At 33.6% G+C, this 24,990-nt stretch overlaps 1 protein-coding gene across 11 annotated transcripts in view; it reads left to right on the top strand.

Annotated features, from left to right (window-relative positions):
* PTPN13 (protein tyrosine phosphatase, non-receptor type 13) overlaps positions 1–24,990 on the top strand; it is a 260,232-nt gene that overhangs the window by 202,972 nt on the left and 32,270 nt on the right. For 4 of the 11 annotated variants that reach the window (XM_015586042.2, XM_015586041.2, XM_015586046.2 and 1 more), the window contains 14 exons: positions 2,771–3,188; positions 3,328–3,425; positions 5,003–5,059; positions 11,971–12,060; positions 12,326–12,433; positions 12,606–12,737; positions 16,480–16,949; positions 17,971–18,117; positions 19,338–19,431; positions 20,015–20,100; positions 20,810–20,975; positions 22,349–22,563; positions 22,681–22,779; positions 24,072–24,436. In XM_015586042.2, coding sequence (XP_015441528.1) covers positions 2,771–3,188; positions 3,328–3,425; positions 5,003–5,059; positions 11,971–12,060; positions 12,326–12,433; positions 12,606–12,737; positions 16,480–16,949; positions 17,971–18,117; positions 19,338–19,431; positions 20,015–20,100; positions 20,810–20,975; positions 22,349–22,563; positions 22,681–22,779; positions 24,072–24,436 — 2,545 coding nt within the window. The remainder of the gene's footprint in view (positions 1–2,770; positions 3,189–3,327; positions 3,426–5,002; positions 5,060–11,970; positions 12,061–12,325; positions 12,434–12,605; positions 12,738–16,479; positions 16,950–17,970; positions 18,118–19,337; positions 19,432–20,014; positions 20,101–20,809; positions 20,976–22,348; positions 22,564–22,680; positions 22,780–24,071; positions 24,437–24,990) is intronic. The other 7 variants (XM_015586043.2, XM_006907572.3, XM_025043825.1 and 4 more) reach the window with 6 other exon arrangements.

Genomic DNA, 24,990 nt, shown 5'->3' with positions numbered 1-24,990 from the left:
TCACACATTAAAGCACTTTCAAAGTGCCTGACATAGCATAAGTGTTGAATAAATATTCATTATTATCATCGCTGTCATCAATATTATTTTAGCACTACTATCTATCACTTGTAGTAGCAGCAGTAGTAGTAGTGGAATGACCTTAGGAAAATAAATGACTTTTTGGAATGTCATTTTCTTCATCCATAGAATGAGAATGCTCTCTGTGTTCCACAGGTTTGCCCATGGGAATACATCAGCTCTGTATCCTAAACTCATATGTGAAAGCGTTTTAAGATGGCATTATCTACATTTTCCCCCAGATTTTGGAATTATTTTCTGTTTAGAATCGGCTTAGAAATAACTGCCTGCCTACTTAATTATCTATACTAGACAAATGAAGATAACCGATGTTATCTATAGGATGTTGAGGAGCTAACAAGTGTGTGTTACTTCTTTAGAGTCACAGAATGTTGGTGCTGGAAAGAACCTTAGAGGCCAATATGTCCAATTTTTTTCTGATGAGGAAACAGATTCAGAGCAGATAGTGTCTCACCTAACCTTAGAGTTAGAGGTCAAACCAGGCTGGAACCCTGATTTCTTTAGTCCTTAACCAATATTCTATTTGACGAGTTTCCAAAACACTAATTTGCATGGAATTAAATTAAGATTAATAATTACTTATTGAGCACTAACTACTTGTAAGACACCATGCTAGGTGATATGGAATAACAAAAATAAATGTAGTCCCTCTTCTCAAAAGAACGTACTATTACAACATAAGGAATTACAATATAAGAGCATACAATATAAGGAATTACAGACCAGTACAAGGGACTGAACAATAGCACAAGCAGAGAATGGGGAGTGTGGAGGGCAGACTGTATAGAGCTCGCAAGCCTTTGAGTTCAAATTTAAAACAGTTCTATTAGGGTGTAGGCTCGTTCTCATGTTTTTGATTTTGGTTTTTTTTGCATCCTGGCTGTCTGTGTTGGAGTCCTTTCTGAAGGCAGCAGGCCAGGCCAGGTAACTTGAGGGTTTATGATCTCATCCCATGAATATAGGCAGTATTTTGAGTCCTACCCAGGAATAAACTATGAATGTATTTGAATAGCATAATCTTTGATATTTACAAAATAGATCCATCCTAAATTGAACTGGCTGTCCCTATTCTTGCCAAAGTTCGGTCTACATTTTCCTTATGGTTGAAGAATATATTGGGTATAAAGGTATTTCCCGGTAATTGAATCTGTATAAGACTGTTTTTGCGTCTTTGATTAACATCTGAAAATAGAAATAATGTTATCTGCTTTAATAAAAACTCTGTACTTTAGGCTAAAGATCATCCTGGGGATTTTTAAACCGAAGTCTTTTTATTATTATTATTATTGTGTTTGAACTTGGTGTCCACTTCTACTTCAGAAAAAGAAACTTAAATTTTCCTGGCGACAATGAAACATGTTTATTTAAACTTCATCCCATTGTATGAATATTAAAAAAAAACTTCAGTGTTCTATCTTCTACACCTGAGATGAAATCTTGATTATTAATCTTCCTAAGAATTAGAATATAATGAAACAGAACTGAAAAGTCTAAATCAGCCACAGTTGACGAGTTATTTTTTAAGGAATTTTCGCTTCTGTTTTACATAGTGGTCAAGCTGTTTTCCTTAGAGTGTGACACAGGGTCGGTACTTTTCACGGGGTGACAAATGGGGTGCCTTGCAATGTGGATTACTAGTGCATGAACAGCTACGCCATTTGAAATTCTGTGCTCCTGATCCTTTATTTACACCAAGAGATTTTGTTGCTAAAATTCTGTGATGCCATGCTTTTGTTAAGAACCTCAAAAGTTCAAATACTGCCATGACACTGATTCTCCAAAATAGAATAGCTAAGCACTTGCTATAAGGTATCTCTAAATTTAGCCTCTAAAAGAAGACTTTGGATGTGTGTTTAGGAGTGAAAGGAATTTAAGCATGAAGAGAACCCCCAGCTCCTGGATCATGTTATAATTAACAGAAACCAAGAGAGAGAAGACAAGTAATATTTGATTCTCCCATGCCTCCTGTGTCTCAATTAAATAACGAAAAGTCACCAAGGTGGGATGGTGAGATGGCATAATAATAAAATAACAAAAGAAACTATTTTCCATAAAAGCTTTTTTTGGTAACAGTTTTACTGAGATATAATTCACATACCATTCGATTCACACTTAAAGTGTACAGTTCGGTGGTTTTTAGTATAGAGTTGCGTAACCATCACCACAATCCACCATAAGCCTTTAAAAATATAATAATCAGGAACTTTTTTTCTGGGCAAAACTCCTCTGCACAGCTGCTTTTTTAGGCATGATCTCACCATCGGCCTATCCAGGTTTCATCTCTCCCTCTCCCCATCCTTGGTTTGCTGGTATTTTAGCAGACACACTACTAGGGCTGAAAATTTCTGTCACATGTCATTCTCATTTCTAACTGAAACTCGTAATTGAGAATTTGGGGTCAGCAAGCCTGAAGCCCAAACATTACTGGATCCAAGGGAATATTAGATGAACTAGGAAATGCTGAACAGACCCTGGATGTGAGAAAGCTACAAGGATGGAGAGATGGTGTGAAAACCAAGATCTTCCAACATCCTTTTTAAAGTCCTTGATTGCCGCACTCTGAAAGCTACCTCCTGTGCTGGCAATCAAAATGATTAAAAACTGCATGCTGTATTTTATTTATTAAAATAACTCCTCGTAAAGATACTGCGGTGTTTCCATCGTGTAAAGCAATCCTATTTCCTTGTAGAGAGAGCTTCGTTTAGGAGCCTGAATCTCCAAGTGGAGTCCGTTAGAGGATTTAATATGGGACGAGCTATCAGCACTGGCAGTCTGGCCAGCAGCACCCTGAACAAACTTGCCGTTCGACCTCTGTCAGTTCAAGCTGAGATCCTGAAGAGGCTATCCTGCTCAGAGCTCTCGCTTTACCAGCCATTGCAAAACAGTGCAAAAGAGAAGAGTGACAAAGCTTCATGGGAGGAAAAGCCTAGAGGAATGAGTAAATCATATCATGATCTCAGTCAGGCCTCTCTCTATCCTCATCGGAAAAATATCACTGTTAACATGGAATCACCACCACAAGCCATTGCGGAGTTGGTAGGAAAACCATTTCACCAGATGGCAAGATCTGATACAGAATCTTTGGCAGGACTCACAAAACTTAATAAGTAAGAACATAACTAACCCAAATTACATATTTGTAAATTCTACATTTCATACATTTGTTTTTGTTTTGACATTTTATTATTTTCGCCGTATTTTTTTACATTGACACTTGCCCCTCCTACCTTCCTTTTCCCTCTTTAGTTCAAAGTCTGTTGCAAGTTTAAATAGAAGTCCTGAAAGGAGGAAACATGAATCAGACTCCTCATCTTTTGAAGACCCTGGTCAAGCATATGGTATAGGTCAGCATAAACGAGCTTATGTTCTTTCTCCTGTACCTCCTGCTCACAGTCACGTGAACAAGATAATTTCATTTACTGAGAAATTATTTTTGGTTCTGTGTCCTAATTGCCAAAGCTGTTTGTGAATATAAAATTTTAGGCTACTTGATATGTACCAAGTCAAACAAAAATTGACTTAACCAGTGATTGCTCTATGGCACAGACTGTTGCTTAGCTTTCTTTCTATTAGTGGCAGTTAAAAGCAATAACAATCTTAACAAGAAAACCCAGATAGTCTGGTACCATGGCTTTGGATTTTTCCTTACAAGCCTGTGAGAGGAGACTCCACTAATGCTGTATTTTTTTGAAGAAAGATTTTTTTTAGGGTACCTTCAGCTTAGCATGAATGGAATTGTCTCTAAAACAGATGGTTTTAGAAGTGCGCTATGGTGAGTAGAAATTCTTAGTTGATTAAAGTTTTAGAAATGCTCCTGATGCCTATTAATTATTTAAGTATAGAAATCGTGTGTATTTATAAATACACACTACCTTATGAGATAAATAGTTCAGGTTTCCTGTTGCTCTGTGCAGCTTAAAGAGGAAATGCACTGGAAGGGACCTTGCAGGAGAGTAGTAGGTATTTAAGCACAGACATCTGAACAATTACTCACAATAGGAAACAGCTGGGGGAACAAAAGGGAAACAAGGATTGCCTTCTTCTGGTCTTGTTTAACCAAATAATACTAATTAACTCTCCCTTAGACCAAAGTTTGAACATTTAACTCTAATTACGCAAAGTTAGAAAGTAGTACTTTCACACCCTGTAATTGGATTGGGGGCATGTGGAGTAAATGAAATCAAAAGAGAACTCTGCCCTATAGTTGATAAATATTTATGAAGAGCAACATTACTTTATTAATGTAGGCTTCTACAACTTTCAGAGATTATACTGTCACCATTTTAAATAGAATTGATTTGAAAAAAACTTTAAACAGGTAAAGGGCAAGACCTCATCCTATAGGTCACTTTATCTATTGAAAATAGCCTAAAAAGACACTGATTCAATCTTTTAGGAAATAATTTTCAAAGTATATTCACTGTAATGAAGTCTCTTATAGAGTCAAAATTATTTTCATTAGGATGGCTTTGGTCTACTTAAAAATCCATCACATTTCAGATGTAGAGTAGTAAATATTCCATAGAAAACACAAAATAAAACTCACCTATGAAAGAAAATTTATTTTCAGCATTTGTTTTTTGATAAGGTTATTCATTCTTGTTGAATATTGAATTTTCTTTTAACATTCGAACAAATGTTTTTAAAACTCATTTCAGTTCATCATTTCATATTAGGCATATCAAAATGTCATTGTCAGAAACAATATATTTGTGTTTAAATTTATTCTGCAAAACAAGTTGATATGCTTAACTTGAATATTAAAAATAGTAAATAAGCCTGTGGGAAGACATTTTTTTGAGTGTAAATAAAATGTTGCTGCATTAATGTTTTAGTGCTTTTTATGAATTTGTCAGAAGAAATTCTGTATCTAGTCTCTGACCATTTTATAAACTGTCTAATAATGTAATTTATACCACAGGAATGACTTTGCATAGTTCTGGAAATTCTTCATCCCAAGTACCCTTAAAAGAAAATGGTAGGTTTATAAAATGTTTTTCCCCTCATTTCCATCATATCTTTTCTCTTGTACCTTATGAGGTAATCTTGGACCTAATAATGAAGAGTCTCCAATTCCATGCCAAGGATTTTAGGCCTTAACTTTGGAGAATTGTATTTTGCAGTATCATAGTGATGTGATAGGACCTGTAATTTAGGCTAATATTGATGAACTAGAGAAATTCAAGATAAGGACACGAACTGGGAAGCTAAGATAGTAGTTCGAGTGAGAGATAATTTTGATTAAAAATAGTTTTAGCTGAGACAGTTATTTTAAAGGGACGTTTGAGATGGATCTTGAAATGAAAGGAGGATTTATTCAGGCAGAATGGCGTGGAAAACATTCCAGACCCAGGGTATAGTGTGATCAGAGACATGGAGACATATGAGAAGATAACAGGTTCGGGGAACTAAGAATCTCAGCACGGAGGCATGTGAGGGCAGTGGTGACGCTCAAGAGTAATAGGGATTAGCTTTGAGTCTTATCCCAAATATTATGGGAAGAATTTGGAGACTTAAAATGTTGAGACTGATAGTTTAGAAGTCTAAGAAGAAACAAAGAAACAAAGGAAGAAACTTTGTGCAGTAAAAGTCAGTGATTCAAACTTTTTAGACTTTAGATTATAAAATACTTTCAGAACATTATCTTATTTGATCTTTCTAACACCTTTCATGGTTGTTAGAAAGAATGTTTTATTACTGTATTACTGGGCATACACTACTTTCCACAAAATGTTTCAGTCTCACCTCCAAACTCTTAAAGTTGAACTAATCAGAAGTCTGATGAGAAAGAAGCAGAATGCTAATCAAATATTTTAATATAGTTAAAGTTGATGAAGTTTTAAGTTTAGTTCTAATTTTCCTGAGAGCCAAGGCAAAAATGAAGGCATTGGAGTAGATTGAACCTTATGAAACTGCTGTTTTTTGTAGGTCAAAACTGTCAGACGCCAGGGTGCTATGTTGTGTAATTCTCATTCTCTCCTAGAAATCCACATACCAGATCTTCGAGAGAGGAAATTTCTTCTTGAAAGTAAAATTGTAGTCAATTAAAGTAAAATTAAAGTCAAAATATACACAATATCTTAAATACTCATAGCAAATGTAGGATTTTTTTTTTATCTCATTTTTTTAAAAAGGTATCAATCCTGAGGGCATATCATTAAAGAAAAAGTGAACTTGTACTTGGGCCTAAGTTTCTAAGACCCTGGTATATATCTTTGATGATCAAAAATCTTACATAAATTGAATTTAGAATACCTCTGTGCCTAAAATAGCTTATTAACATGTCCATAGTGGTAATAATTATTGACTAACAGTTATTGAGTGCTTATTATGTGCCAAACGCTGTTCTAAGCACTTTATGTTTATCTCTCATTTAATCACAAACTATGAGGCCTATGCAAATGTTATTTCCTTGTCACATATGAGAAAGCAGAGCATCAAGAGCTTGTGCAGAAGGTCATGGAGCTGGCAAGTGCCCGAGCTATGATTTGTGTGCGGGAATTCTGTTTCCAGAGCTCATGCTCTAATCCACTCTTTAGACTGTCTCCTAACATAATAATGCCTAATTATTCATGTGTTATTTCTCCTAGCTAAACTTTGGGAGAAGCTGTAAAATAATCTATTCAAAGATGAGAACTTGGAATGTGTTTTAACCTAGCTCCTGATGTAAAAGCATGTGAATTTACACTGGGTACCACATGAACAGCGTGTACAGGGTAGTTTCTCTGTTTAAACCTCTAGAAATTTCATCTTCCCATCTCCCCCCTGCATAGGAAGGACTGATCCACCTTGTGGATGTGTACCCCAGCTGGCTTGCAAACAAGTCTGTGTTTTCTTCAAAATTCTTTTTGAATCAGTGCTCTGTTGAGAATTGAGTTTTCACATAATAGAGCACGGCAAACATGTTTTTCCAAATTAGGTAACTAAGAAAATTTAAATACTTGCCCATGAGTCAAATATAGGACTTCTTATTCTAATTTCAGTGTTCTTCCTTGCTGGTCAAGATTATTAGAAGAAAATGAGAAATGAACATTGGATTATTTATTATTTCATATGAGGATCAATGAATAAAATTCAATCTTAACCTTTTACTACTCTCAGAGATCTTTAAAGAATGTGAACCTTGAAAGAGAAGATAAAGGAAAAAAGGCAGGAATCTTCTAATCTCATGAAACAGATATGGAAAGAATTCCAACTTTTCCATTGTGATTTTTTTTAAATGTTGCTTAACGTTTCAAAAACCACATTTCTTATAATATTACTTCCTAAGAGAGTAAAAACAAAAAAAATATAGAATTTGTGCAAGAATTTTAAAATTGGTTTTTAATATTTTTTGTTTTACTATAATCCGGGATTATTATACAATTGAAAAGTAACTTTTAGCTAGATTTGTCACCTTCCTTCCTGTCTAAATCACAAAAATGGGGTCAAATACTCTTAACAGAAACAAAATGCCAAAAACAAACAAAAAACATGTAAAATAAGTTATTCTGGTGCAGAGTAACTTGTTACAGATAGTAAAATAAGCTTTTCCCCTCAATATTGAAACTATTACTTTTATGAGCAATCTGAATTCCAAGAAATAAAATGTAAAAAACAAAAGTAGGATTTTAAAACACACTTTTTTTACTCAGATATCAAGGACCAAATGTAAATTTAAATGCTAGTTTTTCCACCTAAGGTTTAATTGGAATACATTTATAAATGAATATTATAATAAAAAGTCCAAAGTGTTCACAAAGGATTTAGATATAAGAATTAACCAGAAGCAAAAGATAGAGTCAACTGAACTGAGTACTGAAATGAACTTAAAAGTGTATCCAAACCAAGCTTTTCCATTCTATGGATGAATTAAATGAGTCTCCAAGATGTTATGTGGCCCGAATTTACCTGGTTAATTAGTGCTGGCACAGAAATAAAACACCAAATTTTCCGTTATATTCTCCTTTTCCTACCACTAGAGCAGTAAATATGTAAGGTAATATAACAGTGGAAAATATGTCCCTTTGTTTTTATACCAATATGGTGCTGCTGACCTATCATCCCCAGGATTTGAAATGGGTCTTTTTCCCTAAAGTGAGTAATCCATTTATCCAGAGCCTCCTTGACCTATAGTACAGTTCATCTTAGAGTCAGTGGCATGGAGCTGCATTATAGTTGACAAGGGTCTATATCTATAACCAAAAAATTAGTTTTTCTTGCAAAAAAAAAAATTGTCGACTCATACTTTGATTATGTGGTTTTGGCCTTATCAGAAATATGCTCTTATTGGGAAATTCAATTTATTCAGTCATAGATATAGCTATCATTAGTATCTAAAGTTATTCTAGTTGGGGATTATATATGTCCACATGAACCTTATGAGAGATGAGAAAGGCAACATTGGAACAACCATCTTTAAAGCACAGAGGGTATACATTTAATTTCTAAATATTACATTCATCAATTGTTCTTAAGCTACTTCCCAAGTAAACATTATTGAGAATGACACTGATAGTTACTGATGCGATAATACAGCATGTATTACTCAAAAAAGTGGAAATTTCAAGTTAAGGCTCTTTTTCACTTTAAAATATTTGTAGAATTTTTGGGGTCATAGAGTATATTAATGGGAAAAGAAAATTCTTTTAAGGATTTAAAGATATGTACTCCCTGAATACTAATGCTTGTTTTCGTATAGTAATTAAAATAACTTAGAACTATATTGGTACTTGAGATATCTAGCTGCCTCACTTTCAGAGATTTATAAATTCTATTCAATTCACATCAAATTCTATAAATATCTTTAAGTTTACTCGGGTTGTAGTGTATTCTATACCCTCAGATACTTCCTCCTCCCTCTTTTTTTTTTTTTTTTTTAACCAATGGAGAAGTATTTGAACATCTGTGTGAATAGAATACAAAGATAAGTAGAAACTTGGCATGTGCACAGTACTATCTAGTAACATGGAGTTGCACACCACATCCTTCCTTCTGTCCTCACGTTAATGAGTCACTTTATATGCGTGGGGGTGCTTTGGGTGGGGAAGGACATCACTGTTTAAAAGAGTAGGTTAGCAAAGCTTTCCTTTCCAAAAGAGTATTCAACTTCATCCTACTCAAATCTTGTGCTGTAGCCAAACTAATATATGACATTTTTTCAGAACCCTTTCTGCCAGCCTTCTTTCCATCTTAGCTTTTGCTAATGCCTTACTTGTTGCTGTATAACCACTTCTATAATCCACTTATTAAAATCCTACCCCATTTCCTTGAAGTCTTCTTTATTTCTGGCAGGAAGAAGTCTCTCTTCTCTTATAGGTCTGACTCATGCCTTTGCAATGCAACTATTTCACTGACAGTCTTAACAACATTCTGTTTATCAGTTAGGCTAATTCTTTGTTCGTCTAGCCTAGTGTGATTCAGCTCACATTTCATATACATTATCTCATTTTATTTTCCCTATTTGCCTAGTGAGAGACTTTGACAGGGAAATTGTTCAGTAAATGTTTGAAGGGTGAAAGAATAATTGAATGAATGAATGGTCAAATCTCTCTGGTGAATTCTTGAATATAGAGAGCTTCATGTGTTGCTTCTAGTTAAGGAAATAAATATGCAAAAATATTGCACATTTAGTGTATGTGTATGTTCCAAGAATGTTTACCTAGGTTATTTCTTAGTACACACACACTTATTAGTCAAATAAATATTATAAATAACCAATCTTATTAGTGCATGCAATGGAAAGGAAAATAAAGAAAAGGGCATTTTTATTCTTTGAATCGATACCTTTGACTTGTAGCAGGTACGCCTTAGGAACGTTAAGAATATCAGTTTTATAATTGTGTGAAACAAATGGACTTTATCTTCATGATAGTGCCATTTGCATTTAATACCTAAGGAGACCTCACACCCTTATTTGTTTTACTTTATTTTATGGGTTTTCTTCTGTTGTATTTTTTATTTCTTTCTAGCTGGAAATTAGACTTGTCTATTTTAGGATAAAAGTTATCTTGGATGCTTAGACGATAATACTAAACTAGGCTTAACTGATTCGTGGAGTTTATACTTATACATATATACCTAATATATAAGCTTTTCACGCCATTGTCCAGTGGTTTGGGGGTATCTCAATAAATTAATTAGGAATACTGAATTATTTTTACTCTCATTGATTATAACTAAGTTTGTAACTGAGTTTTGGTCAAAAAGAAACAACAAAATAGGGACATGTATACTACAGGGAGCTTGCAAACTTGCACTAATACTTGGTGTTTACGGGACAAGGTTAATTCACTCCAGAGAGCAAATGATTGTTTTTACTGTTTTCTGAAATTAAAGGAGTTTATTTCTAGAATATGAAGTATCACATACACATCATTTAAGCATTAATACGTGTTTTATAACAAAGTTACTACTTGTCTTATAACATACTAATACAATTTTAAATCCACAAGTAGTCAGTCATATGTTGGCAGATAACCCCTAATTTTCAAAAAGCTTCAATATGCTTAAGAAGTATATAGAGATGAATTTGAAGATTGAGTTTACAAAAATATCTTTCTGAGTGTGTTGCAGTCATTTATCAATACTATCACCACCTCACACTCGGACCAATTTGACCTGTCAAATTATAATTGACATTAAGAAGTGTATTAATTTGCTAGAGCTGCCACAACAAGGTCCCACAGATTAAGTGGCTTAAACAACAGAAAGTTATTTTCTCACAGTTCTAGAGGCTCGTAGTCTGAAATCAAGGTGTTAGCAACATTGATGCCTCTCTCCTTGGCTGTAGGTGACAGTCTTCTCTCTGTCTTCACGTGGTCTTTCCGCTGTGCATATATGTCTGTATCCAAATTCCTTCTTCTTCTTGGATTAGATTAGAGCATGCCTTAAAGACCTCATTGTAACTTAATTATCTCTTTCAAAAGCTGTGTCCAAATATGGTCATGTTCTAAGGTGCTAGGAGTTAGGGATTTGACATATAAATTGGTGGTTGGGAGAAGAAGGGACACAATTCAGCTCGTAACAAGACGACAGAGAGTATGTGTCAAATGATCGGATTGCTAAGTAAATGAATTAATGTTATTAAAATGACAAATAACATATTTATTGGTTTAATTTAGGAGATAATTGTGAATGATCAACTTACTTAAGGAAAAAAAACTCAAATAGAAATAAGAAAAAGTTGATTGTAGTATTTAACTAGCATTTATCAAGCACTGACTTAAGACATTTTGCTGGACAGTGATACTAGCTATAATGTGGAACAAATCATGAACTGTTATTCCTCATCTACAAAACAATGATTAAAAATCTCTTTTCCTACCTCATGGGATTGTTTCACAAATAAAATGAGAAATAGATGAATATCTTTTGAAAATGTAAATATGTTAGCCAAGTCATTATTGAGATTTTTAAAAATAAATTATTTATTCTTACTACTATTTAACTCTAAAACTTACCATGAATATTTTACTCAAAAATAAAAATGCCAACCACTTATTAGTAAGAAACTTTTAACATATTGAGCATTGTCAAATTCAGGAAGTCAACTGTGATGCAACAGAAAGACATGGAGTCAGAAAACCTAAGTTTAAGATTACTCAGCACTAGCTGAGTAAAGCTGTTCAAATTATTTAACCTCTTGAGATTTATTTACTCATTTCAAACTGAAATGTACTCATTTCACAGGGACTCATTTATAAGGGATAAATGTGATAACATACAGTCATTTTGTAAACCACAAATTACTATTGAACATAACCTGATGGCAATATATTATTTAAAATATAATTTTATAGTGACCAAATAATCTATTAATGAGCTTTGTTAACATTTAAACTGGAACAAGCAATCAGTGTTAATGCCTGAACATGTTATGTTTATCTTAAAATTATACATTTTCAATAGATGTACTACATAAAAGATGGAGCATAGTATCTTCGCCAGAACGTGAGATCACCTTGGTGAACCTGAAAAAAGACGCAAAGTATGGTTTAGGTAAGTCACTGTGAGATCCTTAGTCTATAGCATGCATAGCATTGGTATTAAGGCCCAACCTGCTCTGATCAGGACACTGGCTGCCCACTCACGACCCCTTACAAGCAGTACTTCCACCAAATTTAACAGTTGCATCTGACAGGTGTTACCTATTAATCATATTTGTTGGGACGGTCCCTACACCTCTATGTGTCTAACAGGCTAATCACTAGTCATTGAAAGCACCAGTATCGTGAAGATCTTTTTAAAATGTGCTGTTTTACAGGATTTCAAATTATTGGTGGGGAGAAGATGGGAAGACTGGATCTAGGTGTATTCATTAGTTCAATTACCCCTGGAGGACCAGCTGATTTGCATGGATGCTTAAAGCCAGGTACTTTACATTTAGGTGATTTTCCTAAGTACTTACTGATAGACATGAGTTTGCACAGATTTCAAAAGCGGAACTTGGGCCAAACAAAAATAATGAGGGGAGCATAACATTTCTACGAATCAGCATTAATTTCTCTTTGTCATTGAAAATATTGGATTGTCTATTTTTACAGGAGACCGTTTGATATCTGTAAATAGTGTGAGTTTAGAGGGGGTCAGCCACCATGCTGCAATTGAAATTTTGCAAAATGCACCAGAAGATGTGACACTTGTTATCTCTCAGCCAAGAGAAAAGACATCCAAAGGTAATATTGTAGATGTCTCTTAGCTGTGTGTTCTGTTTCACTTTTTGCTAGACCAATAGGTAAATTGCATTTAAGCTCCTTATTTCCTTTCTGGAAGTTTTAAATGTATAGTCGTGATTGTTTTAATTTTATGCATCAGTATAACTTTTCATTCATCAATTCCAAGATTTTCTATTTCATTCTTCTTTAGTAATACAGTCAACGTTTGAACAACCCAGGAGTTACAGGTGCCAAACCCCATGCAATCCCAAATTTTGTATAAATTTTGACTCCCCCCAAATTTAAGCTGTATCCAGTAGGAGATTGGTACCAAGACCTCTTGCATATACCAAAATTCACAGATGTCGAAGTCTCCTCTATAATATGCCTTAGATGTGGAGGGCATACAGTCAGCCCTCCACATCCACAGACTCCCAACCACAGATCAAAAACAGTACTGACATTTATGGAAAAAAATCTGTGTGTAAGTGGACCCATGCAGTTCAAACCTGCGTTATTCAAGGGTCAACTTTATATGCATAAAAATGGATTTGTTGTGCAAAATTGATGTCACTTAAGTAAATTCTCCTAGGTATTTGGTGTTTTCTACCACTTCTTAAGCCAAATCGGAAATAAAATTCTTTATTATTGCCTAATTAATATAGTTATACAATAGTTAGCTATGAAGCCCTGTCCTGAACCAGATTATAAAAAGGAAAAGGATAACAACATGCCAGAAATTTAAAAACAAGACCATATCATTTTGTCTGATAATCCCTGCCATTAGCATGTTGTAGGAGAAAAGGCACTTGGCAAAGATCAGATGACTTGAATCTGAGCCGTGCCTGGGCTACTTATTAGCTGTATGACTTAAGTCCTCTTGAGCCACAGTTGTTATGAGGATCAAGCGGTAAGGCAGTGTGTGTGAAATAAGTGCACACTGTACGTGCACTACAGCACAGTGGGCAGTGAGAAGGGGTCCAGAGTCTAGGGTTAGATCGTGTCTCCACCGCTTAACATTACACATCTTGATTAAATCACTTGAACTTACGAAGGCTCTCTTTCTTATATTAAAAGTGGTGAATATAAAGTGCTTATCTTGTAGATTGTGAAAATTAAATAAGATATTGCATGTAAAGACTTAGCACATTGCCTGGTACCTATAAAGCACTTAAATGTGAGTTTTAACTGTTATCATTAACATTATTTTTCAAAAACATTTTAAAAACCTAGAACATTAACATGCTAGATAAATGTAAATAAGTTTCATCCCAAAGATACTGGGAAATATGTAAAAGAATTAGTAATAGGCAGTTAACTTAGTTTAGACAGAGAATTTTAGGCATAACTTTAATTATAAAATAGAAACTAAAACCAAACTTTCATACAATATGTTCTGACAAAAATTTCTTAAATTTTACACACGTGTATCATATTGTAAAAAAGTCTTGCCTTTTACAGATTACTGGTTTCTTCTTGTCTTCACTAAATGTTATATATGGTGCGTGTATATATATATATAATGTATACCTATATAAATAATATTTTCAGCACTTGTTTGGGGTGAGCAGACACAACAGAGAGAAAACACCACCACTGCCCAAAAGAGCCTTATAATCTAACTGTAGTCTAGTCATCTTAGGGAAAGGAAAGACAATAGCAGTTGAAAATGTTGTAGCATACTTCTGAGTTTCAAGCCGCCAAGACCAAAAAAAAAGGCAGAAAACATTGGGTTCCATTACTCACCATTATTTTGGCAAAAGAAGCATATGAATTCAGAAGAAACTCATTTTCTCCCTGAATAATGCTCTAAGGGACTCTTAATTTTGTTTTCAATAGACATTTTATAGAAAATTTATTCATTTATTCAACAAATATTTATTTAGTGCCTGTGCTGTACAAGACACAGAACCTCTACCCTTGTGCAGCTTACACTTTATCAGGGTGACAAGTATTGAACAATTATAATTATGATAAGTGTAAGGAAGAAGTCCAAGGTGCCGAGAGAGCATTTAGCAGAGGAATTTTACCTAGGATGGGAATAATAAAGCTTTTTTTCTAGCAGACTTTCATGTGGTTATTTTGTCTTTTACTATCCATTCTCAATAAAAGTTAAAAGCATGATGTTAAAACATAGTTCTGTGAACTTGTTTCCTCAGAAAGCTAGATTAACCTTATCATGGTGTGTAGCTATTCTGTAGATAACTTGAAAAGAGATAAAGCTCAAAGAACCTAGAACATTTATCAGTATGTAACTCAGGCTGTCCTTCTCAATTATCAATCACCAAAGAGAAAGGTTTTTATTTTTCTTTTTGTTTCCTAATCTTTTTTAAGTTATAGAATGCATACTAGTTTATTTAAATGAATGCTATTTATACAGAAACCTATGAAGTAAAAACTAAAAGTCCCCTTACCCCGTTTCCTAGGGAAATTATTCGGTGTGTATGTAGCCTTATGTATATTATAAAAAAAATGTTTAAATAGTGCATGTGTGTGTACACATACATGTACACACATACCTTTTTTTCCCAAAAAATACAGTTATTTTTTATACTCAATATCAATCTATAATTTGCCTACTCAATATATTCAGGACATCCATAAATATATACTCTTTTAATGTGGTATTATATTTTATGTTTATGGGCATATCAAAATTTATTTAATTTATTTCTTTTTTATGCAATCAGGTTAGCTATACTTTTATTACAAATGTTGCTCCAACAAATATACTTGTTTATACACCATTGAAAATGTACATATTTCTGGAAGTTAGATACCTAGAAGTAGATTAAAGGGTATGCACATTAAAGGTTTTGACAAATGCTACTAATCTGCCCAGGTTTTATCCAGGTAGATATGGCAGTGCCCTTCACACATCAGTGGTGTGAGAAATTATCAACCATTCTCATTTTTTGTCAGCCCAATAGTAGGAAACTGCATTAAACTGCATATCACTGAACAACAGTGAGGATGTATTTTCACGTATTTATTAGTTATGAGGTTTTTACTCTGAATTCTAATATACATATTATATCCTTGTTCCATAGGAGTTTTAAAATCTTTCTTATTGATTTTTAGAAACTCTTTGTATATTAAGGATATTAACTCTTCTATTATTTTTTGTTATTTTTCCCAAATATTTTCTCTCCAGTTGCTCATTACTCTTTTAAATTTTCCTTGGTTTTGCTTGCTACATAGAACTTTTTAATTTCTTATAAACTTTCACCTATAATTCTTTTGCCCATGTCTTCTATGGTTTGTCTTACTTGGGAAACTTTCTTAACTAGCTTTTGATAAGAATTACACATAAGAAATTTGCAGTTACTTTTCTTGAGAATTACTTGGTGTCTAAAAAATGCAATTTAGTGAGACAATATAAAACAAATATATAATCCTTAAATAAAATTCAAGATTTTTGGCGATCCAAATTATCTCTACTTAGAGAATCAAAAAATTCTTCACAGAGGAGACTCTCTTGAAATAGGTCTTAGAGAATGGAAATAGGGAGTTAAGATGAAGAAGTACACATTTCAATAGAAGTTGCCTCAGGAAACACCAAAAGAGGGAGCAAAGGAAACGGAAAGCATCTACTACAATTGTTGGGTCCTTGTCATGGTTTTGGGCCCCGGGTCAGGTGTTGTGTGTGTGTTATCCTGTGGAAAACCCTCCCAACAATCATCAGGGAGTATTGTGCATGTGTGCAAGCACAGGCATCTGTGTCACTAATCTGTTATTTTCATTGATGGATTTTAACTTTTAGTGTCTCCTACTCCTGTGCACATTGCCAATGGCATGAAAAATTACATGAAGAAAGCTTCCTATATGCAAGACGGTGCAATAGATTCTTCTGAGGATCACCACCACTGGCCACATGGTACCCCGAGGCATATCTCAGAGAGCTCTTTTGGACTGTCTGGAGGCCTGCGGGAAGGAAGCCTGAGTTCTCAAGATTCCAGGACTGAGAGTGCCAGCTTGTCCCAGAGCCAGGTCAATGGTTTCTTTGCCAGCCATGTAGGTGATCGAACCTGGCAGGAATCACAGCACGGCAGCCCTTCCCTATCTGTGATATCCAAAGCCACCGAGAAAAAGAGGACTTCTAGTGACAGTAACCAAAACAAAGCTAAAAAAACAGGCATTTCTGATACAACAGATTATTCTGACCGCGGAGATTCAGACATGGATGAAGCCACTTATTCCAGCAGTCAGGATCATCATCAAACACCAAAAAAGGCATAGTTTAATTCGAATCTTTGGTTTTTGGGGGGTTTTTTTTTTTCCATTTAAAAAAGCAAACTACCGCAAATATATTACAGAACAGAGTAATCTACTATAAACTGCTTACATTCTGGAAAGAAAGAATAATTTCTATATTATGCTACTAACTGCTACTGCGTTTGATGCTAACCTTCAGAGAAATTAGCAGCTTTGAATACTAACTCTAAAATAGCTATTATTCTGGGAACTTGCTACCTGATAACACAAAGTAATGATTAATCAGATTATGATGGTTTTCTACAAGTTGTTCATCTCTTGCATACTTAATGTCTATAAGAGAATTTTCTATCTGAAAAATTCATTCCTAAATAATTGATGTGGCAGTTGACTTTATTATTGATAATCTAAATTCTTCTGAAGTTCTAAATGTATGACAAGAAGAACAACAACACAGAAAATTGCCCATTTCATAGAAATGATATCAATTTAAACTCACATTCACAAGCAGATTCAGAAAAGAACCTTAAGCCCTTTGTTCGCTGAAAAACAAACATTCCTTATAAGAGGTTATGCCCTTATAAATGGGACTCAGCTGTTGTGCCTATGTTTAAATTGGATTTGTAAACATAAGTAAACATGAAGACTGCTCATCTTAGAAACCTCTAAGTTAAAAGCTACTGCCTGATATATATTGATTTTAAAGGAAATGGAAATACTTTCTAAATTTGGAAGTATGAAAAGCATTGGAAAAGGATTATGTAAAAGCCAGGTTTGAACTGGGTTCTGGGCTTCCCTCTGCTGTATCTAGCTGTTTGACCTGAGGCAAGCCCTTTAATTTCCAAACCTCAATTTCCTCAACCATAAAATATGAAGGCATTGGATTAGATGATCTCTAAGATCTCTTCCAACCCTCATGATCTTTGAATCCACTCAATCCCTAAATATCTTGATTTTTCTTAATTTTTCCAAACAACACATTTTGAATCTTCATTTTGAGTCTAACAAAAAATCCTTTTGTTTGTTTTTCTTTGTTAAGGAATCTTCCTCCTCAATGAATACATCCAACAAAATGAAATTTAAAACTTTTCCTTCATCACCTCCTAAACCTGGAGATATCTTTGAGGTTGAACTGGCTAAAAATGACAACAGCTTGGGGATAAGTGTCACGGTACTGTTTGACAAGGTTTTCAAATGTTTTCTCTTCTCCATTTCCAGCAGCCTATTGTATGCCAATTTTTTAATTAAATTATTTTGCTTCCGAAAGGAAACTTGTCAAATATTTCCAAAATTAAAAATTGAATCATATCTTAAAACTTAAAAAAAAAAGTTGAATGTGCTAGTCAGTTTTTCCTATGGTTTAAAATAAAATTAGAAAAATGCTGCCTTTTCCCTCATAGATTTCATACTTGCTTAATCTGGTACAAGACTTGGAAAATATAAAATTATTAAGTATGCTTTGTACACATTTGATAGCTTCCACATAAACATGGAATAATACATTTTAACCTACATCAAATAATTAAAGTTTAATATATACTTATATGCCTTTTCTCTCCGTCATATATCTTAACTTGTAAACATGATTAGTATCTTAAAGTTACAAATTCCTGAAGAATACATATACTTTTAAGGTAGTTAAAATATGAGCATAGGCTGCTTGATAAAATTACTCTAGAATTCTAATAATGAATATACTATACCCTAAATTATAGCATTATCATTTATGATATTGGAAGGATAATGTTAGTTATGAAAAGCCGTAACACTATTAACATATAAATATCAAAAAAAAAGAATTTTCTAGTACTTTTTAAAATAGTATAACCCTTTTACTTTTGCTCTTAACTTCTTTAGAATTTTATTATCTTCCTATTGTGAAAGGAAATAAAAGCTATATATCCACAAGAGATAGAGAACCTACTTATTACATCTCATCTACACTGTAACCAAACTTATCTACCAAAACCATTCAAAATGAAAAAAATTTTTTCTCTGACTCATGAGATTTTCTTTCAAATTAGCAAATATGGTCTGAAGTATATTATTCCATATGCTGTTTTTTCTGACAGTTATGTTCTCACACTAATTTTACATAGATGGATTTTGCTTTCTGCTTGCTCATAATGCATGCTGTAGACTTACAAAAGAAGAGCAATTCTTCATATAGTCAAGATCTAGCATTTCATTACATTCCAAATAAAGAGTTTTTCTAAAAAGTAACTGCTTTAACATTTGGAAAACTTAGCTAGAAATATTCTTGAATATTGAAGTAATTGCACATGCTAACATGATGCGGCTGCTTTGGCTGATGAACTGAATGCTTTCTAGGTCTCAGATTTGAAAAATGGAGTTCAAAATTTTTCATGTTACAAAATGTTATTTTATTTGTCTTTTTCCACTTAGGGAGGTGTGAATACGAGTGTCAGACATGGTGGCATTTACGTGAAAGCTGTTATTCCCAAGGGAGCAGCAGAATTCGATGGTAGAATTCACAAAGGTAGAGTATTTTTTGCATATGTGGAAATTATATATAGGATTATCACTTCAGCAAATAAGAAGTTGAAAAGTTGATTCATAATTTAAGAACATACACAATTATTTTAAGACTTCAGCATTAAAAAACTCCTTGATGTCATTCCAAAAACTCTTCTTTCCAGCTTATTCTCTTGTATCAGAAAATATCTTGACAGTGTTTCATTCATGTTTTGTACTTTCTAAGAAGCAAATTGCCAGAGAATGGGAAAGGGATTATGCCCGTGTAAAAACACTGACAGCTACATTTCTAATAAGAACTAAGTTAGTTTTCTCCAATTGCTCTGCATTTGTAGTTCAGTTTATCTTTTTACATGATTTAAATTGATTTTACAATATATACAATATCTTGTTCTAAAATATATCTAAGATTAACCATAGAATTGGGAAAGAAATTAAATAGCTATTAAAAAAAACTGTGACACAGTTTTGTCCAGACTTTGTCTGAATCTCTTAAACAAATCAATACAAAACAAGACCACAAGATATTGAAGAGCATGATTATATTTTATAATTTACTTCTTTCAAAATGACTGCCTAATTTATAGGTGATCGTGTCCTAGCTGTCAATGGAGTTAGTCTGGAAGGAGCTACCCATAAACAAGCTGTGGAAACACTGAGAAATACGGGACAGGTAATAGATCATTATACCAAATTTTTGAGATACCTTAGAAGAACATAATAATGTTCAATCTCATTGAGAGCTTCAAATTTGTTAATCAAGAAACAAGCCTGATTTATATAAACATTCTGGTATTTTTTTTCTTCCAAATTGGAAGCAAGTATTATGACAAGTAGTCCCCCCAGCCTTTCCCCCACCCCGAGGAAACTGGCTCTCCATATCACATTTAGCCTTAATACTACCAGTGATCTGATAGGAAAAATGGTGGGGATTGCATTTTTTAAAATTTTTCATAAACATCTACAACTATATAGTGATTTTTCACTTGTAGTCATTCTTCAGCCCTAAGGCTAAATTCATTTTGCTCTAATATATTTTGAGTCAGGGAGTTTAACAAATTCTTTATAATGGTCTTTATGTTATAGTACAGAGGTGGTTTTATTCTAATAGCCAAGTTTTCTATAATGTGTTTATGTTATTTTTATAATAGAATTTTTTCTTTTTAATTATTTATCTTTTTTATACAGAAAATAATGAAAACTTCATTTTTAAAATTTCAGTCCCTTGTTTTTATCCCTATATTTGTTTCTCTCTCTACCTATATTTTGGTAGACTGGGTATTTACTTTAAATGATTTTATACTATCAATTATACAAAGTCCTAAAAATTTATCTACTTTATAATTCTCTTTAGTTAATGAAGTGCTTTTTCATTTGTCCAGTTGGTTCATCTGCTGTTAGAAAAGGGACAGTCTCCAGCATCCAAAGAACATGTCCCTGTAATGCCACAGTGTGCCCTTCTGGATCTGAATGCCCAAGGTGAAGAAGGCCCAGAAAAAATGATGAAGAAAATGACATATGTCAAAGACTACAACTTTGTCACTGAAGGTCAGACCATGGGAGACTGTCATCTCACCTTTAACTTATGCTTGGTTTATTCAAATTTGACTTTTGCATGTTGGATCATAATTTATGCCTGAATCTCTTTAATTATTCTTGTCAAGTAATCTGACAAAGCACTATAGTGAATTAAAACATACACACACACACACACACACACACATACATATTTGCAGTTCTTAAGAGTCTCAATTTGGATAACAAAGTCAGGCATAAAACAGATTATAGTTACTTAATAGTGTCTTAATTAGTCGTAAAATTCAAAATGATATTTATAAAGGAAAAAGGAAATATAAATAATAATGACTTCAAACCCATATGAAACCTTGATTCTTACATTTTCTATATTTGCATTCAATTTTATGGACTTGTCAATCTAATCCTGGACAGAAATTCACTGAATAGTTCCCAGATACTGGTCTTCCCTACAAACTTTGATAGCCCTTGGATTACCACTAATTGGTAGTAAAATAAGAAAATTAAGAATGATGTAGCAATAAACTTTTTTTAAGGTTAAATGTGTTTATAATACAGACGTACCCTTTATTCTGAGATTTCATTTCTCTTTAAGGGGCACAGATGTCCTTTACTTTATGAATGATGCTGGTGGTAGATAGTTATCATTTTGTCTTTTATTTTAATCCTTATTTGATTACAGAAATGTTTGATTACAATTTGATTACAACTCTGAATTAGTCCCAAAAAAGGAGAAAAAGTAACCCAGTTTATATTTTTTTCTGATTATGAAAGTAAAATAAGCATACCCACTTTATCTCACTGCCCCATATTCTTTATTTCTTCCATCGTTTTTTAGTATGGTTTTTCATTCTTTTATGGTTATTGTTCTTTTAATTTCTTTTGTTGATGAGAATTTTATCATGTCATTGCAGTTTACTGGATTACATCATATCACATCAAAACATTAGAATGTCCTCACTTCCCCATGCCCTGTCTAACATTTGTTTTACTCTTCTTACCATTTCTCTCCCATTATATACCTGAATTTCTCTCATTCTCCTTCTCTGAATTTTTTCTCCTTTTTCTGTTATTCTACAGTCTTTCAAAACACATGGGATTAAAGCATAATTTCATTTTCAGAATCCTGATTTTAGGACCCTCTTTTCTGTTCAAGCAGTTAGTTCATGTAGCTTAGTGCATTAAGTTGAGTTTTCTTATTGATAAAAGAGAATGTGAAATGGGATTTGAGCATAAAATAAGAATTCAATATATGCATCTAAAGCTATAAATATGGTAGAAATGGGCTTTTAAAAAATGTGTCTAAAAGTATATATGTTTGTATGTTTCTATGTATACATAGTATATTAAGAATATTTAAATTTTATATCTTTTTTTTTCTCTAGAAAATACATTTGAGGTAAAATTGTTTAAAAATAGCTCAGGCCTAGGATTCAGTTTTTCTCGAGAAGATAATCTTATACCCGAGCAAATGAATGCCAGCATAGTAAGGGTTAAAAAGCTCTTTCCTGGACAGCCAGCAGCAGAAAGTGGAAAAATTGATGTGGGAGATGTTATCTTGAAAGTGAATGGAGCCTCTTTGAAAGGACTCTCTCAGCAGGTGAGTCCCCAGCCCGCAGAGTGTAGCATTTTTAATGGTGGGATGGATTGGCCTTTCAAGATGATTTCATAATGCTGGTTTAACTGTATCTTCATTTGTCATTTATGGTACACCCAGGAAGTTGTATCCACTCTCAGGGGAACATCTCCAGAAGTATCCTTGCTTCTCTGCAGACCTCCACCTGGTGTGCTCCCAGAAATCGACCCTGCTCTTTTGGTGAGACCTATGAAAAGTAATTTATATTTTCATGGAATATCAATTGAGTGATCGATTCAGCTGTAGTGGTTTCATCACTGCTTGATCTTCTGGGTTTTATCCTAATTACTTCTTCAGCTTCTTCGTGTGTGTCACTTAACCTCTGAGTACATTCTATATTTGTAATATAAAATAATTCCATTCATTTGCTCTTCTCTCCCTTCCAATTCTAGAATTCTAGGATTTTAGAATTTGTTTTCTAAATATAACTAGCAAAAAACATAAAATAATGGTTACAAAAATTTTTGTTGATATTTCTTCATTGAACCAAACTGGGAAACGTAATCTTCCTTCTGAACTAGCTTAGATAAAAATGAGACTTACTTAAGGTTTTTTGCCTTTACTTTTAATATTAGAAATCACGGAGTAAGCAATATGGTTTTCCGTTTCACTTCTTATGTCAAGAAATAGCTAAAGGATTCAAAATCTATTTTGATGGTTATTTATAAATTATATATTGATAGGTAGGAATCCATACCTAGGTGAATAATAATACAATTATTAAAGAAAGACAGCCTTTGTCTTGTCTACTTAAAGTAGTGTTCCACTACCACTTCTAGGTATGAAAGGCAGAAATGTCTGGCCCCAGAAACTTTAATCCTTCTATCAGGGAAAGGGAGTGTCAGAAGGACGTTAATAGGAAAGTAATCCATCTGTAAGGTGCATTTTAAATAACACTTTAAGAGACTACATTGATTTTGGGCACCGGTTAGGAACTGGTAGAACTCTCTTGATGAGTACATAAATTGATACACTCTTTTTTAACAAGGTCTTTAAAAAAATTCTATATGCCGATTATAGAAAATGCTATTTCTATTATATAGAAAATTACAAGGAAGTAATGAGAAATTCGGGTGAAAATCCACATACAAAAAAGTTCTCCTAGATTTCTATTAATAGTGAAAAGCTAGAAACAACTCGATATCCAATAGTTTTATTTAAATTTTATTTATACAGTTTTATTTTATTTTCAAAGCATATTTAAGGACCTCAGAAAATACAGAAACCTAAGTTTTGAAAGTAGGATACAAAGTACAATATATAGTATAACTCTAATTCTGATTTTAAGTATAAGTTTTACAATATTAACAGTTGTTATTTTTGCATGATTTTTTCCTCTGAGCATAAATTATCAAAAATTAATTGAATATTTTAATAGAAAGTGCTGTATTCCACATGTTCATTTTCAATTGAGTGTTCTAAAGTTAACCTAAGTTGTCACACTCTGATCTCTTTAAATGTGTTCATTACAGACCCCACTGCATTCTCCAGCACAAGTACTTCCAAACAGCAGTAAAGACCCTTCTCAACCAGCGTGTGTGGAGCAAGGCACCAGCTCAGATGAAAATGAAATGTCTGACAAAAGCAAGAAACAATGCACCTCCCCATTCAGGAGAGACAGTTATAGCGGCAGCAGTGGGAGTGGAGAAGAAGACTTAGTGAAAGCTCCAGCAAAGATAACAAATACAAGCTGGAGTTCAGCTTTGCATCAGTCTCTAAGCAACATGGTATCACAGGCACAAAATCAGCATGAGGCAACCAAGAGTCAAGATGATACCGTTTGCACCATGTTTTACTATCCTCAGAAAATACCTAATAAACTAGGACTCGAGGACAGGTATTGTCAATATTATGCATAGTACTCGAGGCAACTGGTTGTTGTTAGTAACAAGAGCAGCAACCTACATTTCTCTAAGAATGTAATCTGTCTGTATGTGAACTTCACAATAATTAGGCAGATGATGACTCTTTTGGATATCTAACTATTGTGATTGCCAGTTTTAGTTAGCAAACTAGTCAGCTCTAGTGAGCTCAACCTGAACCTTGCTCTGCTCTCTTGAGTATATTTACTAAAAATTGAGAAAGTTGTTTGTATTTCACCATCATTCATATTACTTAAATAAGCAGAAAGAAAGAAACCTATTTAGATGGTATGGGAGAGTAGGGAGTAGAAATATAAATGGAAGTGGTGGGGAAGAAAAGGGTTAGAGAGTTTGCAAAAGGTAGGATGTAAAAGTACAAGATGAAGAAAGAAGAAATGATTGAAAGCGTAGAGGCATGAAAAAGAGAAAACTTCTCATAGTTATTCATACATTTTACTGTTTGGTTATATCTTTGTGTATATCCAGCTCCAACCATATTTGTTCGTCTTTTTCCTATTGTAGCGTCTAA

The sequence above is a fragment of the Pteropus alecto genome, unplaced genomic scaffold (genome assembly GCF_000325575.1).
Source record: "Pteropus alecto unplaced genomic scaffold, ASM32557v1 scaffold161, whole genome shotgun sequence".
Taxonomy (NCBI): domain Eukaryota; kingdom Metazoa; phylum Chordata; class Mammalia; order Chiroptera; family Pteropodidae; genus Pteropus; species Pteropus alecto.
The sequence above is the reverse complement of the archived record's forward strand: the minus strand, read 5'-3'. Positions and strand labels throughout refer to the sequence as shown.